Genomic DNA, 17,072 nt, shown 5'->3' with positions numbered 1-17,072 from the left:
AACAAAAAAAATATGACAGGAAAGAGTGACACCCCAGTAACCACTACTCCATTCCAGCCAGGTCCCTCATGGTGAGCCACGATGCCACATCCTTCCCTCGTCACCCAGCCTGCTCAGCTCACAGACCCCTTCCTCCCAGCTCAGGGAAAAGCAAGGACTGGTGTGAACAGCACGTCAGCACAAACTGATGATCCATGCTGGGGGAATCAGAAGTGTGGTTTTATGTGACTTTAAATGCTTCAAGAAACAGCTCTGATATTTAATCTCAACCATTATATTTTTTCTTTGTGAACATCACACTCTCTGTACATTGTTTTGTGAAAGACACGTGACTCTGCATTCTCCTAAATTGTCACTTGCTCAGATTCCCACATCAGTGCTCTTCAAATTAAAATTCTGATTTAGAGGCTCTCAGACTGGCTCCCAGCTGCTCACTGCTCTGGCACCCTACGGAATCAAAAAAACAAAAGGGGAGTGCTTGTCTCACAAAATCAAGTTCTGTTTGCTGGCATCTCTTCACTCTGAAGGAAGTTTTCTAAAGTCACCCAGAACCTGCTCAGATGACAGAAATCTTCCTTGATGCTGGCAGAATGACCACACGATGAGCCACAGAATCAAAGGTCAGGCTGGATTCGTATGTCTGTCTTAATAACTCCAAAAGTGTCAGGGAATATTCCTGAGCACTGCAGGTAAATCAGCTGGGCTGCTAAAAGGCTAGCATCATCCACAGCTATTGCTTGCCCAAGCTACTCCTGGGCATGGTTTGAGATATAGTACAAGCAAAGGGCTCTTCCCAGGATGGGTTTTGGCTGCAGTCAACATGTCCCAGAGGGTGAGAAGTATTCTGCATGTGGGCCATTTGGTGACAGCTGGCCTCAGTTCTGAGAAGTGATGAGGACATGCTCAACTTACAGGTGTAGATGTTGTCTCATATTCATAAATGGCATTGAAATCACATAAGCCAGTTCAGAAAATTAGTGATTTTGTAAGAAGTCATGGATACATAGAGATGTGAATACACTTAGTGAGTTAACCCAGGGGCTCTACTCCTTTCTGTTTACTTCCTCAGCAGGAAGGCAAAAGCAGCAGAATTGGTGTAGATGCTCCAGCTGTGCTAAACTTACAGTGCTGACTTATGTTATTGCCAAGAAGCTGCCCAGAACTGGGCCTGTACAGTGGGTAGGGCAGAATGGGCAGGATGAGACAGCTGCCAACACCTGCCTGCCGACTCCAACCTGCTGTCACACTGACCAAGAAAAACCTGAGTCTTCAGCTTCCAGCAGGGAATTGCTTCCTGTTTCTTCACAGCCAAAACTGTTCTTGTTGCAGCATCTCTGTGTTGTGGGGCTGGAATGGGATTGTGACATGATCTAGGAGCATGCGCTTTTTGCATCAGGAAGGTCTGTGATCACAGCTGGTCACTTCCAATCTGCAGCAGAATCCAACTGTTTTCCTTGTCCAGCTCAGCTGCTCAGCAAGCACCTTCTGCTTCATGCCTACATTGTCCATTTGTCTGCCTCTACTTCCCCCTCTGCAGAGACACTACTGCTCTGCAAGTGCCTGCTGGGTGGATTCTGCATGGAAGTCAAAGAGTATCTGAGAAAAAGAGAGAGAGAGAGAGAGAAAGAGAGAAAGGAAGGCAAGAGAGAGAGAAAGAGAAATAGAAAGAGAGAGAGAAAGAAAGAGAGAGAAAGAGGAAGGAAGGAAGGAAGGAAGGAAGGAAGGAAGGAAGGAAGGAAGGAAGGAAGGAAGGAAGGAAGGAAGGAAGGAAGGAAGGAAGGAAGGAAGGAAGGAAGGAAGGAAGGAAGGAAGGAAGGAAGGAAGGAAAGAAGGAAGGAAAGAAGGAAGGAAGGAAGGAAAAGAACGCTGTCCAGCATCGCTCGGTACTAACGGGGCAGCGCAGCCCTTCCCCGCCCAGGACCCGAGGGTGCGCGGTGCCATCCCATCCCATCCCATCCCATCCCATCCCATCCCATCCCATCCCATCCCATCCCATCCCATCCCACGCCGTCCTGTCCCGTCCCGTCCCGTCCCGTCGGTGTGGCGGTGCGGCCGGCAGGTGGCAGCGTCGCCGCGGAAGGCGCCGGGCACGGCGGGGCAGGTCCGGGGGGAGGCGGCGCGGGAGCCTCAGGCAGAGCCCCTGGCCGGCTCTGCGGCCCCTCCTCCGCACCGGCAGTGACCTCTCCGGCTCTGAGAGCGGTGTTCTCCGTGAGGGGATTTCACCTGGCTCCAGTTGCGTTCTGCCAGGCTCGACATGCCCAGTTGAATTCCTGCCATCAACATCCAGGAGAAATTAGAACTGGAAGTGGGAAACAGATTACCTCCTCAGGGCTGCATTATTGCCTTGACCTGACCTCCCAAGAAAGGTTGCCTCAGCTGGCACATCCTCCATCCCTTCATGGGGACTTTGCCACTGGGGATGAGTACCAGGAGTTTTGAAAGTGCTCAGTATCAATTTCCTACTGAGCAGAACAGCAGCACTGAAAAAACTTCATTTGTCCTCCTCCCTCTGCAGTTTTATTTCCTTTTCTTCAAAGAGTTGTTGCTCCTGCAATGCAAGACATCAGTTATGGTTTCCCATGGAGTGGAACCTCCAAATGTCTATGGCACCATCCAGAGAGCCCTGGTGGCACTAAAGAGAGCCATTGTATGTCCTATGTAAACGATGCTTGAATGGCTGAACAAATCCCTTCTCCTCACTTTCTTGTGCTCAGATCTCCAGACACATTATACCCCAGTATCCTCCTTCACAGCTGCTCTCCAAGAGTCTGCTCCAAAATCCATTCAAATCACCCCCGTTGGCTGCAGTTAGCTTTAGAACATAGCCTAGATCTCCTTTGCTGGCTCTTGGCTTTATGCCTCTTCCACACCCTCACCTGAAACAGTCCGTCTGCCTGAAGGCTCTCTTTTATCAAATTTCCCTTAGCCCCATTTCATGCAGAATGACTCTCTACACAGGGTGGCTTCCAAGAACATATTGGAAGGTAGCCAGGACCATCTAGAGATGGAAGAAGATGCGTAAATTACTGGCAAAGGGAGGTGTCTCCTGGAGTGTCATCAGGGAAATGAAGGTTGCCAACAGCCAAGATGTGTTTGGCCTCAAAAGGAAACTCAAGGAAGGTAAGGAAGTTCTTCAGCAGGACAAGACAGGAGGCTGACAGTGAGAAGAGTATCGAACTGATACATGTCCCAAGTAAATTAGTGTATTACCCCAGTTTCAAACAGGAGTGTACTGGGGTGGGGGGGGAGCTGAAGGTGATGTCAAGGGGACTTCTGAAAAATAGAGCTGGAGCATTTTTAAGGGTTCACCTCATCTAGCTCTCTTTTCCTTGGTTGCATAGACTGTAGTCACGGCATCGCTGACAGGGCTGTGCCTAACCTGCTTCTCAAGCTGTCTAGTGGGGAGATTCTTGCAGGCTCTCCAGGCAATTTCTTCTGTTTTTTCTCACTGTTCTTCACTCTTCTCACTGTGAGGAAGAGTCCCATGACATCTGCTCCATCCACATTTCTTCTTGTAATTGTAGTCCTCCCACAATGGGCACAGGGCAGCTCTCTCCTCTTTGCAGCCCTGTCCTTGTTTCTAAAACATACTGTATTTTCTCTCAGTCTCCTCTTATGGTCAAATTTAAATACAAGTTCCTCAGAGAAATGTCTTTGGTTGTTTAAGTGTTGGGCAAACAGGACTTGCAAGGATCGAGCTTGTCTGAGCAGCCTTCAGTTTTCTCCCATGCAAATGGACTTGAGACCCAGTCCTGAGTGCTGCAGTCACAACATTTCCCTTCCTTGGGATCCCCACATAGAGGAGGCACCAGTGGAGGAAACCTGAGGCTGCACAGTAAACATCCCCCTTCCCCAGTTTCACTTTCCACAGGGACCTCTGAGGGTATCTGAGGTTGTCACTCACCTCTTACTGTCTCTTACGTGTTCATCTGTAAGCAGAAATCTGTCTGGACCAGAAGCATGATTAACATCCAGTAGAGTAATAAGGAGGAGGTAGAGGAACAGAAGTGTCCTTCCAAGTATTTCACAAGCTGTTGTGTAAAATTAACCCCTACAGGTCTTACTCCTTCTTCCCACTCTTACAGGAGTTGTGCTGCATCCATTGTCCTGTGGGTCACGCTCCTCTGCTTCCCTGCCTGCTTCTTCCTGGCCCCAAAGCTCCTGCTTTGTACCAAAGCCAGTGCAGATACAAGTGTGAGGTGACTTGTTTTCAAAAACTAAATAATTGGCACTTTTTGCAGGACACCAAGTATTTTACTGGGTCAGTGAGATGAGCTGTATCATCCAGCTGCTTCTGTTTGCTACATGGAGGGAGCACTAGCACTAGTACTTTGGATAAATGTGACATGGCACTGCACCCTCAGATGGGGATGTGACTGCTTTTTGGCTTCCCCGTCTATCAGTGCTCCCCAGCTCTGCCCTTGCCTGATAGTTACTCCATCTGCACTGTTGCTTTCTGCCTCGTGCTTCATCCCATGTAGCCCTGAAGGAGAGAGAGGATCTGAAAGCAAATTGTGCCTCTTTTCTTCCTCTCTGCCCCTCTCCTGCCTCCCACTCCCAGCTCCTTCCCCGTGCCATGGAGGGAAGTACTGTCTCTCCAGTTGCTCTCTCTCTGGCTGGCTTTTAGCTGCTGCTGCATCCTCCTCCATCTACCACTTCAGGCTCCATAACCAGGTACAGATCCAGGCTGGTTTCGCACAAATGAGCAGGAGAAACCCCACATCTCCCTTGGTCTGACTTCCCCAGCTTGGTGCTCTCATGACCTGCAGGTGCCAACTCACCTCTTTGGTCCTGACCTTAACCTGTAAAGGCTTTCCCCCTCCTGAGTCTTCCTCTCCCCACTCTCCCTGGTGTTTGCAGGTTTACAGCTAGTGATGAATGAAGCCCTGACACATCTAGTGACCACACCTGAAGAAGAAGCATGGACAGTAAGATTTTCAAACAAGCTATCGCTGCTTCCAGGCTTCTGCCATCGAATCACTGGGACTCTGCTGGGAGGGCAGGATTTTCCAGACCTTCCGTAAGCAGTGCTGGTGTGTGGCTTACCTCACTTCTTGGAGCCAAGTTGAGAGGATAGGATAAAGGCAGATGTAGGAGCAAATGGGACTTCGCTGGAGCAGGACGTAAATCTGCCACCCTAAGTGGATTTTCATCTTCTACATCTCTGTAGTTTTCCTGACAATTTCCAGTGACTACATCTAAACCAATTGGGATGATTTTTCCCAGGAACTATGAGGCAGGTCTGTGAGATGTTTTGCCAAAACTAACTTTATTTAGAGACCTGGGCAAGCTGGACTGTGTGTACCTGATCCATACTGACCAGGGACAGTTGGAACAAATCCCACATCTAGCAGTTAATAAATTCTAGTGCAGAGAAACTGGAAGAAAGGGAAATCTCTGCTGAAATCCAAAACAATTTCCCTTAGTGTATGGATCAGGAGGAATGTGGAGGCAGCAGAGCAAACTCCATCACATCACAAGCAGGAGCTAAGCTTCTACAGGGAAGGTGCAAGCTGCAATTAACAGCTAAGTAAAATACACAAAGCACCTGTTTTTTCTATCACGACTTGTTCCCTAGAAGCAGAACGGCATTCCCAGCTAATGAGCTCATTGGCATCATAATCCTGTAGCTGTTTAGGTCTTGGCACTACATCAGTTACCTTTTTCTTCACCCTTCTCCATTAATGCCTCCCTCTGGCTTCTCCCCATAACAAACTACACCACTTCAGCCTCCCCTTGCAGATCTCTCCTGCTTTCAGTGCCAGCTCATGCATCTACCTGTCCACTTGTTGACGGTGTTACCTTCTATCACTGCTTGGGGTACTGTTACTCTGCTTGCCTTGTAGGCTTATCCTCTCCAGCTTCTGCTTTTTGAGCTCTGGGGAAAGTGCTCTTGTTGATGTGTCTAAAAGTCTCTAGTAAGCTTTTAGATGACAGAGCTTAGGAAATTCCATTTCTTCTTGAAATATTGTCATTTGGCTTCTTGAGAGGCTGTTACAAAGAGGACAAGAAACCATAGGTGATAATTGCAAGACTGGCTGGATGCTAGGAAAATGCACTCATGGTAGGAATAGTGATGCACTGGAACAGAGAAAGTTTGGGAAATCTGCAGCTTTGTAGGTCTTAGTGAAGAGGACAGAACAATATGTCTGGAGCGATCCTACTTCAGGCAGAAGGATGGAATAGAAACCTCAGTGGTTCCAGTTTCAGTTCTCTGTTTATTCTTTCAGGGATACTCCTAAGGAATCCTCTTCATTTCCGCATAAGGGTCATGCCATGTGGCTCTACACATAATGGTCCCTCTGCCTTTGCCAGCACCTAATCTCATGCACAGCTCACAAAGCTGTCATGCACACCTAGCATCAGATGTACCTCTTTCTATTTGAAGTGTAGCTGTCTCACTAAGGTCTGTAGGATGAATATAACCAAACCATCAATGATGTGGCAGCAGAAGGTGGAGCTGTGAGCAGGTTTCCAATCACAACTGAAAGAACCAGCTGTGATTTTAACTAGTTTTACCACATTAATTCTACGGTAAAGTATTCGATGCCTTCAAAGGAGAGGGGGTTCACCCTTGCCCCCCTTTTTGACAATTTGCATTCTTGGCATAAAAATCCATCTTAGAGAGTGGACTAAAAAAGCCAGGATTAGTTATTCTGCCAGCTTATCTTGAGCAATGTCACCTCACACAGTCTCACCCTTAGCCAAATACTGACTCACCAAGAAGGGGTTAGCAGCAGAAAAGGAGAGAGGGCATACCAGATGATAGATCAGCTCTCACTGCTGGAAGCTGGGCAGGGAGTGAGAGATACATATTTTGAATCAGAGGGAACAGAACAGTTGTGCTGAAATATAGTTATAAGCCTGGATGTAAGAGGGCTGCTCTGCTACCACTTGCTACAGAGAGCTACAGCCTCCTCTCCAGGAGGGGCTGCACTCAGAACGTGACTCTGGAGCCCTACAATGCCACACCCAGCTAAGGCTCCCAGCGGGTAACTGTTTGCTTTTCTTTGGAGAAGGGTTTGGGCCCAGGGAAGTGGTGTTCAAACACAGGTCTCTGCACAGCCCAGGACCTGGTACCCCTCCCCTAGCTCCACCTTGGGCCTGAGACAGCTTGGTATCCCAGCATGGGCTGCAGGTGCCCTCCATTCTTTCTGTAGGGAGCTCTCTTTCCTGGATCTGGCTTCTTTTTATGCCAGCGAAGCCATTAATCCTTGCCTGCCTCTGCTCAGTGCTTTGAGGTTTTCAGGGAATGACCAAAACAGGCGTACCTAAATATATAATGGCATACACTGCCTCTGCTTACACAAGATATCAGCATGCTACCAATTGCTCATGGAGACAACCCTTTTCCACTATCCGCTATCACAGCTAGTCCTGCAAGTGGAGACACCATCATACCCTTTGCTTTCCATGCCTGCTAACTGTGTTTTACTCTAGAATTTTAGGTACACTGTGCCAAGGCTTCTCTGAGTAAATGTTTTTCTTCCCCCGAGTCTAAGTCAAGGGACAGGGAGCACATGAAGGTGCACTGACACCAGATCATTGTACCCAGACCATCTCTGTCATGAAACAAAGCCCAGAACCCTCTCTTTGCCAATGCTTTCAAAGTGAGATGCTTCACACCTGCTTGAGGTGCTTCTATTCTTGGCCTGTTGGTCCAGCTCACCCTCGTCTCTCCAGTTTCTTCCCTCCCAAAGTATTTTTGGGTCATCTGTGAAGAATGCACCTGTTTGCCAAGGCACCAGCCTCTTGTTCCCAGTGAATCCTGGTGGGAGCCAGGCACTAGTGTTCCTGTGGACATGGAGCCCCATCTGAAGGCACCTTGGTGAGAGGGAGCACAACTGCAGCCTCTCCTTCTTCCAGTGGTGCTGGTGCCGGAAGCAAATGGTTCCTGGAACAAGCCCTGATATGAGGCAGCAACTGTGTGAGGCATAATAGTAGAGGAACCACGTGTTTGAGTTTCCTGCTTCACAAACAAGGCTGGCCAGGTCTGACTCATCACCAAGGCATGCCAGGGATAGAGAGGGACTCGGTTCGTTTCCTCCATGTTTTATTTGTCCCTACATGTGTTGTGGTCTCAGAAGCACTGAGGAACAGAGTTGCATACCAGGACAGCAAGCAGCAGGAGGAGAGGAGACAGAGACAGGCAGACACAAGAAGAAGCCTTACATCCGTGGACTTTCATATTTGCTCCATCATTCTTTGTGCTTGCAGCTAGAGCAGTGCACGGAAAAATATTGTAAAGGGTACTGGAAACCAGTGAGACAGGAGTAATGAAGGTAAATGATAAATTAAAATAAGTAGTGGATAAATGAATGTAGATAATATTCTCTACTAACATGAGTGCTGCAGTGTTTCCACATTTTGTTGTACTCCCTAGATGCTAAATCAGGCACATTCCTGACTGCTATAAAAATATCCTTGAAGATCTGGTCATTCTTATCCCCATCTGGGGTAGAAGAAAGCAGGGAGGGAGCTGTCTTCCCAAGCCACAATTTTTTGGACGCCGGGTGTGTGCATGTGTGTATGTGGGGGTTGCCTATATTTACGTGAAAACCTCACATGAGAACAACCTTGTAAGTTGTCAGGAGTAATGGGAGCCTAATGACATTTCTTTCTACTCCCAAAGTAAGCCCTGAAACACAATGCTTAACTCCCAATCAACTCTGCCCGTAGGAGTGGCCAGATTGTAAGGGGCGTTGTCCAGCCCTACAGTCCCTGCTTCTGTGGTCATTGCATGTCTGGCATCCCGTCTCTGGTGGCACTTCAAAGTGCTGAAGCCTTTCTGAGCAATGTCTGCAACATCTCTCCTCAGCTGTGGTCATGGCAGCAGCAGCAACTGCAGTGTGGGAGGTAGCAGCCTTCAGTGTCAGACTGGAAAGACTTTCACACCTTCAGTTAAATTACTACTTTCAGATTGATTTATAGGCATAATAATTCATACATGGAGGGATTTTCAGGCAAGTGTATGTTTTTTTTAATGGACGAGGCCAGCACAGTCTCCCAAACCTGCCTTTCACATGGCCATCACTGCATGGGCCTGGGACATGGTCCTGTGTGTGGGAGCTAAAGCAGGGTTTAGCGCATGGGGTGCATGAGCTCCTTTTTTTCTCCCACAGTCCCAGCCAAAGCATGGTGGTAGCAAGGTTCCAACAGGACCTGATGGATGTGGCTTCTCAGCCATCAGCAAACCAACCACCATCTTGTGGCAGGATCTGGCCTGTGTGTGACAGCAGCCCGCAGTTCCTGGCTGGGGTTTACCTAACTGTGTGCCATTTGTGCCAGATGCTCAGCACTGCTTGGAGAAGGAAGAGGGCATTAAATATACCCTGCCTTGTCATCTTTCATGTAGTAACAGTCACTATCTCGCTAGCACAGAGAGAGAGAGGAAAGCTTTTGCTGCAGTATTGAGGGGTGTATCTGAGCAAAGCAGAAGCAGTAAAGGTGTTGTCTACACAAAGCTGCATCAAGACCTGCAGCCTCACTGTATTTCCCTGGGGTCATAGGTAGGATTGATGTTTCCATAGTTCCTGGTGCCGTGGATGCCTGTGCCAGGTACATGCGGGGAGTGGAAAATCACCCTGAATTTGTTCAGCTTCTCTTTAAAATAATTAACAGTGAATACATATGATTCCTGGGGACATACCTCTCCCATACATGCCTAAAGAACTTGAGTATTGCCTGAGAAGGAAATAGACATCTCACACTTTTCACCTCTTGCCTGATTTTAAAAGTCAGGATTTTTACAATGTCTTGTGGAAAACCTACTTTAGGATTAAAGGTGATTAAATACAGATTATGAGCTATTTCATAATGTAAATTATGGACTATTTCATAAAGGAGGGTGTCACCTAGGAAAAATGGATGTATCTGGACAACTGTTTTTGGTGAGATGACACACCATAAGAACTCTAGCAGCCTTATAGCTCTCTGTGTCAGCCATGCCTTTCACCAGCACAATGCAGGGCTGGCTGCTCTGCCAGGTGAAGGTCACCATGAACCTTTAACTCTACAAGATGTCAGAGCTGTCTTGATTCCTTTAATGTTAATTTTTCCACTGACGCAGTTGTAAGAAGGATTAATTAAAAGAAAAAAAAAGTGCTAATCCCATATATTAAATAATGTCTTTAAAGAAAACTAAACTAAACAAAACAAACAAACAAAAAACCCACAACAAACAAACAAACAAACAAAAACACAAAAAACCCCCACCTTTATTCAATAAAACTAAACCCTGCAGATCTGATTCTACTTCCACTCATAAAAATACCTTGGCACAGTGGTCAAACAATTGATATATTCTGCACCTTCTCTGTTTTTACAGCACTACATGGAGAAAATCGAAATGGAATGCCTTATACTAGAGAAAGGACAGGCAACATTTCAGCCATCGTGTATGCTGCTTACCCAGGGCAATGTGCCATAAGAATCTTACAAAAAAATCATGGTATTTTGTGTGATAGACATCCTTTCTGCAGCTAGATCTATTTTTGCAGTGGCTCACGAATTGCAATTTTAATGCTAGACATTGTAAAAGGTACATGGAAATTGTTCCACTGCTTGTTATTAGTGACAGGTTGGTGCTAATAGTGATGAGAAATACTGAGGTTTAAAAATGGCTTTATGACTTCCAAAGGTTTGAGAAATGTTGCTTTAATTAATACGGTGCTTTGCTTCTTAGGCAGAACAGCTTTATTTGAATTTTGCTCATATAATCATTCATAAAGTTCTCACTCATTGACTGCGTTTTGATGAATAAAGATAGATAGGCTTGTGTGATAGATTTCTCAGGCAACTTGCAGGAAAAAATGACCAGAAACGTCCCTGTTTGCACAGACATATCAATGTCTCCAAAGGAAATAAAAGCAATAAAAGATTTACACCTTCACCTCAAGTCTCCACCTTATTGCTAAAAGTCTCATGTAAGATGGGGGCGGGGGGGGGAGAAAAAGAGCGAGCTGTGGCAAAGCTGCTTCCTCCCCATCTCTTTCAGCCGTGGGGCTGGGAAAATCCCCTGGGGAAGGTGAGACAGGACCTCCTCCTCCTCTTTCTCCTCCCATATCACTCCCGGACCCGCAGCCTGGGGCGGACTGTGGCGGTCCCCGGGGGATATTCGAGGGCGCATCTGGAGCCTCCCCGTCGAGGAGAGGAGGCAGATGCGCCTGACCCACAGCTCCTGCTCCCTTCCCGCCCCTGTTTTCTGCTTCTAGTTTGGGCGTGATTTTTCCCCACTTAGTTAAATTTTCAACGCTGTTTGAAGCGATCGCTAGAACAGTTCGTTTCTTTTACACAAAATGCCTGTTCCCGCCGTTGCCACGACGGGGAAGATCTTTCTGGAGGTACAAGGGCAGCGGCGGAAGAGGAGGCCGTCTCCGACGGGAGGGCCGGAGGCGGAGCCCTCGCTGCCCGGTTCCAGCCCGGAGGAACCAGGCTCTCCGGCACGTCGGCCCGGGTCGAAATTAACACCTGAAAAAGGAACCGGTCCTCGGCAGGGCTTTGCAGTCGGCCCCAAACCTCTGCCGGTATGCGAAACCAGGTCCGCAGAGAAAAAACATGCAGAGAGCCAGGCCTGGCCGGGAGCTTGTGCTGCGGTGGGGTTTCTTGTCCCTCAGGCAGAGTCCGACTTTGTGAGAGAGAAGGAAAAGAGGCAGGAGCTTTTCCCCGAAGGAAAATGCCCCTGGGACGAGCCCTACCCTCCCAGCCACGTCCCTCTCTCGGCTCGCAGCCCGATCCGCCGCTGTCCCTCTGGCCGGAGATAGCCCGCGCATTTTCTGCCGCATCCTCGGGTTTGAGCAAACGCTTCGGGGAGGCGAGTGCAGCTCTGAGCGCGGCGGAGCCCCGACGGCCGCGGAGCCATTGGCGGAGCCCAGAGGAGGGTATGGCTACCTGTGCCAGTCACCGGGAGCTGGTCACCGGGGAGACAAATCCTGCCCGCAAGACACTCAGGCTTTTTTTTTTTTTTTTGCCTTTTTTTTTTTTTTTTTTTTTCCCCAATGGCGAAAGAAAGTGGAACATATCAGGTTCCAGTTTCCAAATAAGTGAGTAAAAATCATGCGGCAGTCCTCGGTAGACTCGATGTCCTGTGGCCTCTGGAAGGGACGGAGACGGCAAGGTGCCAGCTCCGGGAAGGTCTGGGATGATTAGTTCCGACGCCGCGCTTGTGCAGCGCCGGGCATGGCGGGACCCGCGCCCCGACCGGGCAGTCGTCACCGGTAAGGCGACGTGGGCTAGTTTCTCCGGCGGTATCCAGATCTCTCTGTGAGCTTAAGGTTGCACACACCGCCGTTGACCGCCCGAGATCAGCGCTCCGGTGGGAAGCTACACCCCGGAGTACCCGGGAGGAACGGGGCCGGGCTCACCGCCATCCCGGCCGCTTGCTGCGGCCTTGTTCGGCCCTACGGCCCGCAGCAAGCCGCTCTGCTATGGCCAGACACCTCGGATTTATTTTTTGGTGGACGAGAATTTCGGACTGGAGGCACTGAGTCTCCCCGGGGGAAAGCGGGCAAGGGTCGGCCACGGCACGGCGGTGGGGAGCCGGCGCCTCCCTCTCGGGCCTCTACCTGGTCCCTTCTCCGGCCCGGGGCTTGGGGCTCCCCGTAGCTCACCGAGAGTCCTGCTGCCTTCTGGGGGCGAGGCTGGGGACGAGCAGGTCCCTGGAGGCCCCCGAGGACAGGTTCGCGGACGGGCACGGCTGGAGATCCTCCTTCCCCTGGAGCTCCCCAGAGGACACCACACAGTCTTGCTCGGGGTCATTGCTGTTGCCCGCCCCCCGTTTTTTGTCCTCTTCCTTCTTCCACTTCATCCGCCGGTTCTGGAACCAAATCTTGATGTGCCTCTCGGTCAAGTTCAACATGACAGCCAACTCCACCCGCCGCGGCCTGGAGATATACTTGTTGAAGAGAAACTCCTTCTCCAGCTCCAGCAGCTGTGCGCGGGTGTACGCCGTCCTCGTCCGCTTGTTCTCCTCCTGCTCCACCACGTAAGATCCCCCTGGAGAGAAGGGAGAGTCAGTCCCGGCCCGCCCGGCCGCCGCCTCGGGCTGCGGGGACCACATCCCCGCACCCCTGCGCGGACCGGGGGACAGGAGGGGAAGAAGCAAGCGGGGTGAGGGGACGGAATCGGGACCCCCCCGGCCGGGCACAGCGAGGTGGTGCTGGTGGCGCCTGTCGGGACAACTGCAATTTTATTTTATAACAATTTAATATTTTTTTAAATAATAATTTGCTTGAGATTTTCAGGGAAATGCCGTCCCTCAAGTCGGGGGAAGTGCTCAAGCGCCACCATTTGCATGTCACCAAGAGCTTTAAAAGATCCAGGGCCTGGCAATCCCTGAGATTTACGAAGAAAAAAGGAGAAAAAGAAAAAGAGAAGCAAAAAGAAAAATATTTAAAAAAAATAAAAATAAAAAGAAACACACACCCCAAAAGGCAAGCCAAACCAAACCAGAACGGGGAAGGAAGAAAAAAAGCAGAAAAAAACCCGCACTAACAACAAAAAATTGGTTTAAAAAACACCAAAACACTAACAACAACAACAACGAAATTTTCTTGTGTTACAACACACGCACAAGCATCCAAACAAAATAAAATTGAAAAAAGAAATCTCTCTTCCCCGTAAGCGACCGAGAGGAGAAGCCATCCCGCCAGCGGAGGGCCCGCATGCGGTGGCGGTGGGTCCCGGAGAGGTGGCGCGGCAGAGATGGCGCTGCCGCCGCTGGACAGGGCGGGCGGGCCGGGAGGACTCCCCGACGGAACCTCGGATGGGATCTCCGTCCTTTGCACAAGCCTCAAAAAAGTCAGGAGAAATTTCCCAGAACAGGAGGTTGAGGACCGCGGGGCATCTCCCGGGCTATGGCCACCGAGCAGCCCTGAGCCGACCGGAGGCTTCGGCCTTTCCCCGGCTGCCGTGACCCCCGTGGGAGGCAATGGGACAGCAGCCGGCGCAGCTGCTGTGCCGGGAGCAGGATCGCAACCTCTCCGTTTCTCCAGGTTTGTGAAACCTCGGATTTCTTGTTTTCAGAAACTGCAAAATCGCCGTTCTCAGCGCGGCCGCCGCCGTTCTGCGCGGGCGCTGGGGCACGGGTGGCACAGGTGGCACGGGTGGCGGCAGCGAGAGGGGCCGGGGATGAGCACTGAAACTCACGGCCGCTAATGCCGGAGCCGAGATTCCGTCCGGGTGGCTTCTGGTGGCGATATCATCTGTAGGGCTCAGTGGTTTAGACAGCCAGGTGGAAACAGCCATTTCAACAGATAGCTGCGCTGGCTCTCCCGCCACTGAATAATGTTCATAAATACAAACCTATGTAAGTAAACCTATGTAGTGTATATATGTGTTGAAATATATATTAAATACATGTATATACATAAGATGTCTATAAATCTAAACCTAAGTATATACACCCTATATACATATTTTAAAATATATATTAAAATATACGTATACACAAAAAAAATATAAATATAAACCTATGTACATACTCTTACGTGTGTGTATGAGTCTGAAAAAATCGTTCTGTTACGCTAAAGTAGTGCTCCGGGAGGCAGCACACCGGGGGTCTGTCGAAGGGTCGCGGCCGACCGGGCCCTGGGGCTTACTGGGACGTGTTCCGCGCTGTGCCCTGCCCCGGGAGACAGCCGGCAGCGGCCTCTCCGAGCACCTTTCCCCGGCAACAACAGCTCAAAGCTAAATCTCAAGGGTTCCTATAAAAACTAAATCCTTGTGTTATATAGTTTGAAATTTATACAGTGCAAATATACTGGGGTTTAGCCACGAGCGTTGTGTAGACGCCTAGAACTGCGCTGTGCCACTTCCGCTGCCCGGGCGTGCACTGTGCACCCGCGATAGGAGCGGCCCGTGCGTGCGTGTGCTTGCACACACATCCCATGCACAGCACAGCCCTAGCCTGCACCTCCCTGGTGAGCTGGGGAGAGCGGGAAAGAGTTTGCGGCTCTTATGGGAAAATTTCGTTTTGCTGCGCGTTTTGTCATTCTTCAGGAACAGAATACACACACACACACACAAAAGTAGCTTGAGTTTGGCTTTTCTGCTTTTGTTTTGGTTTTGTTTTTTTTTTTTCTTTTTTCCCAGAAATTAATTCAAAGCGAGGAAAACGATCTGATTTCTACCCGCTCCTTCCCCCCTCCCCGCCGGCACAATCTCTGCTGCCGAGTCCGCGGCTTGGGACAGCGCTCCTCTCTCGGCGGATGCGCCTCCCTGGGGACTGCAGACTCCCCTCTGTCTGCCCCATGCAATTCCCAAACTATTTCACGGTGATGTTAATACTCCAGTCCTTTTTTCAACTGTCTATTTGAACAAAGCCATTAATATAATATTTGCCGTATAGGCGTGACAAAGGCGCAGGACACGATAACATTGTGCAGTCAGAGACAGAAATATTGTTGGGCAGCGGAACTTTCTGCCTAGATAGAGTTTCTTCCCCTCGCTGGCAGCTCTGCTTCGTTTGTGCATTGTTTCCACTGCCCTGTGTTTTCACCTGGAAAAGTGTAATTATAGCTAAAACCCACCGGGAAGCAGAGGGGGTGAGATAGAGTGGCCGGGAGGGGAGACGGGGTCTGCCGCCTGGGTGCCGGGGAGAGACGGGGGGCAGCGAAGAGGGGCAAGACGGTTGCCCCTGGGTTCGGGGGTTGCTCCGCGGCTGCATGGTCTGCGCAGGGACGCGGGCAGCCGGGCCATGCCCAGCTCTTTCTCGGCTCGCTGCATCCCGCGGGTGTCTCCGCGCCTCCGGCCTCGCCCTGCGCGACCGCGGCACTAGCGTGGAGCCCATCACACCCGCGGAGCCGCCGCACCGCGGAGACCCCTTGCTTGGCGGGTTAGCAGCAGCCGAGGGGTGTTCGCATGACGCCCCGGCTGGACGACAATTAGATAATTGTTGAAAAATAATTCGTTAATAATTGCCCAGGGCTTGGGCAGCACTGGGCGCGGCGAGCCCGCCCGTGGGAACCGGAGGGCAGGCTCCCATCCCGGCGTTCTACCCGACGGTAGCAGCCCCACAGCAGTGGATCTCGGTGGGCTGGCAAGACAGAAGGAGCGACTCGGGGCAGCGACCCCAGGGCCGGCCTCTCCGGAACCTCACTGCGCTACACCTGAACGGTGGGGACAGGCCCGGTGCCGGGAAGGGTCCCTGCCCGCCCAGAGGGAGAGAAAGAGTGGGTGAGAGGCGAAGGGGCTTACCAGTCCACTGTCCCTTCCAAGCGTGCGATTTGGTGGACTTCATCCAGGCGAAAGGCACCTGCACTCGGGGCTCCTCTATCATCCCCGTGTCCGCCCCGTCTGCGAAAGGCAGCGCGTCCTGGTCGGGAGGAGGAAGATGAGGGTGGTGGTGGTGATGAAGGTGGGAGACCCCGGCATCTTCTGTGATGGCGGGCACCTCGTAAGGTGAAATGTCTGGCGGGCTGCTTTGCTCGAGAATCCCTAAGGCGCTGGGGTAAGGAGTCTGTTGCTGCCTGCCCATGTACAGGCAGGCGGGGGGGCTGGGGTTGTAATCCTGCGCCTGGGCTCTCTGAAACGCACACGACTCCTTGTAGAGCTGCGCCGAGGCGTAATACTGCTCTTCGGTGTTCATGGCGAGCGGGGCCGGCGCGGGGGTCTCGCAGCTTAGGGACACATAGGGCTGCTCCGGCTCCCGGCGCCCGGGATGCCTCTTTGACAGCTCGCCGCCCCGTCGGGCCCCGCCGCCCTGCCCGGCTCCCGCCGCCTCCCCATAGGCGCCGCTCCCCCCACGTCAGCCCTCCCGCAGCCCTCCTGGGCGGGGCGCGACCCATAAGAGGCCACCCGAGGTGGCCCCGGCCCCGCAACCTCCTTCCACTTCGCCTCGGGAGCACCCGACCCCGCCGCGGGTTGCCGCTCCCTGCTTCTGGACGAGAAGCCCTGCGGCGGTGTTCTTGCAGGGCCGGGGCTGGCGTTGGGAGATTGCCCCGACGTGCGGAGCGCTCCGAGAGGGATGTCCCCTAAACCCACCTTTTCCCTCCCGACCCCGCTTGCCCAGGGGCTGCTCATCCCCCAGCCCGCCCGGGCGCTGATCGAAGGGGAAAGCTTTCGGGAGGCGGGAA

The 17,072-nt window shown here is 51.3% G+C and overlaps 1 protein-coding gene across 1 annotated transcript; it reads right to left on the bottom strand.

Annotated features, from left to right (window-relative positions):
• Nucleotides 1-9,937: 9,937 nt before the first annotated feature.
• PDX1 (pancreatic and duodenal homeobox 1) lies at nt 9,938-16,712 on the bottom strand. Its single transcript, XM_005501500.3, has 2 exons — nt 16,195-16,712; nt 9,938-12,993 (listed from the first exon to the last, which is right to left on the bottom strand). Exons 1-2 carry the CDS (start codon nt 16,583-16,585, stop codon nt 12,605-12,607), a joined length of 780 nt encoding a protein of 259 aa, XP_005501557.2. The 5' UTR covers nt 16,586-16,712; the 3' UTR covers nt 9,938-12,604.
• Nucleotides 16,713-17,072: the final 360 nt, after the last annotated feature.

Source organism: Columba livia, chromosome 1 (genome assembly GCF_036013475.1).
Source record: "Columba livia isolate bColLiv1 breed racing homer chromosome 1, bColLiv1.pat.W.v2, whole genome shotgun sequence".
Lineage (NCBI taxonomy): Eukaryota > Metazoa > Chordata > Aves > Columbiformes > Columbidae > Columba > Columba livia.
Note: the sequence above shows the minus strand (reverse complement) of the source record. Positions and strands in the feature narration are given on the sequence as shown.

What these genes read in the sequence shown, in the direction of transcription:
- PDX1 (XM_005501500.3), bottom strand. Translation starts at nt 16,585, where the DNA reads ATGAACACCGAAGAGCAGTATTACGCCTCGGCGCAGCTCTACAAGGAG. An exon ending in TTGGAAGGGACAGTGGACTG is followed by an intron (nt 12,994 to 16,194) that starts GTAAGCCCCTTC and finishes CCTTCTCTCCAG; the next exon opens with GGGGATCTTACGTGGTGGAG.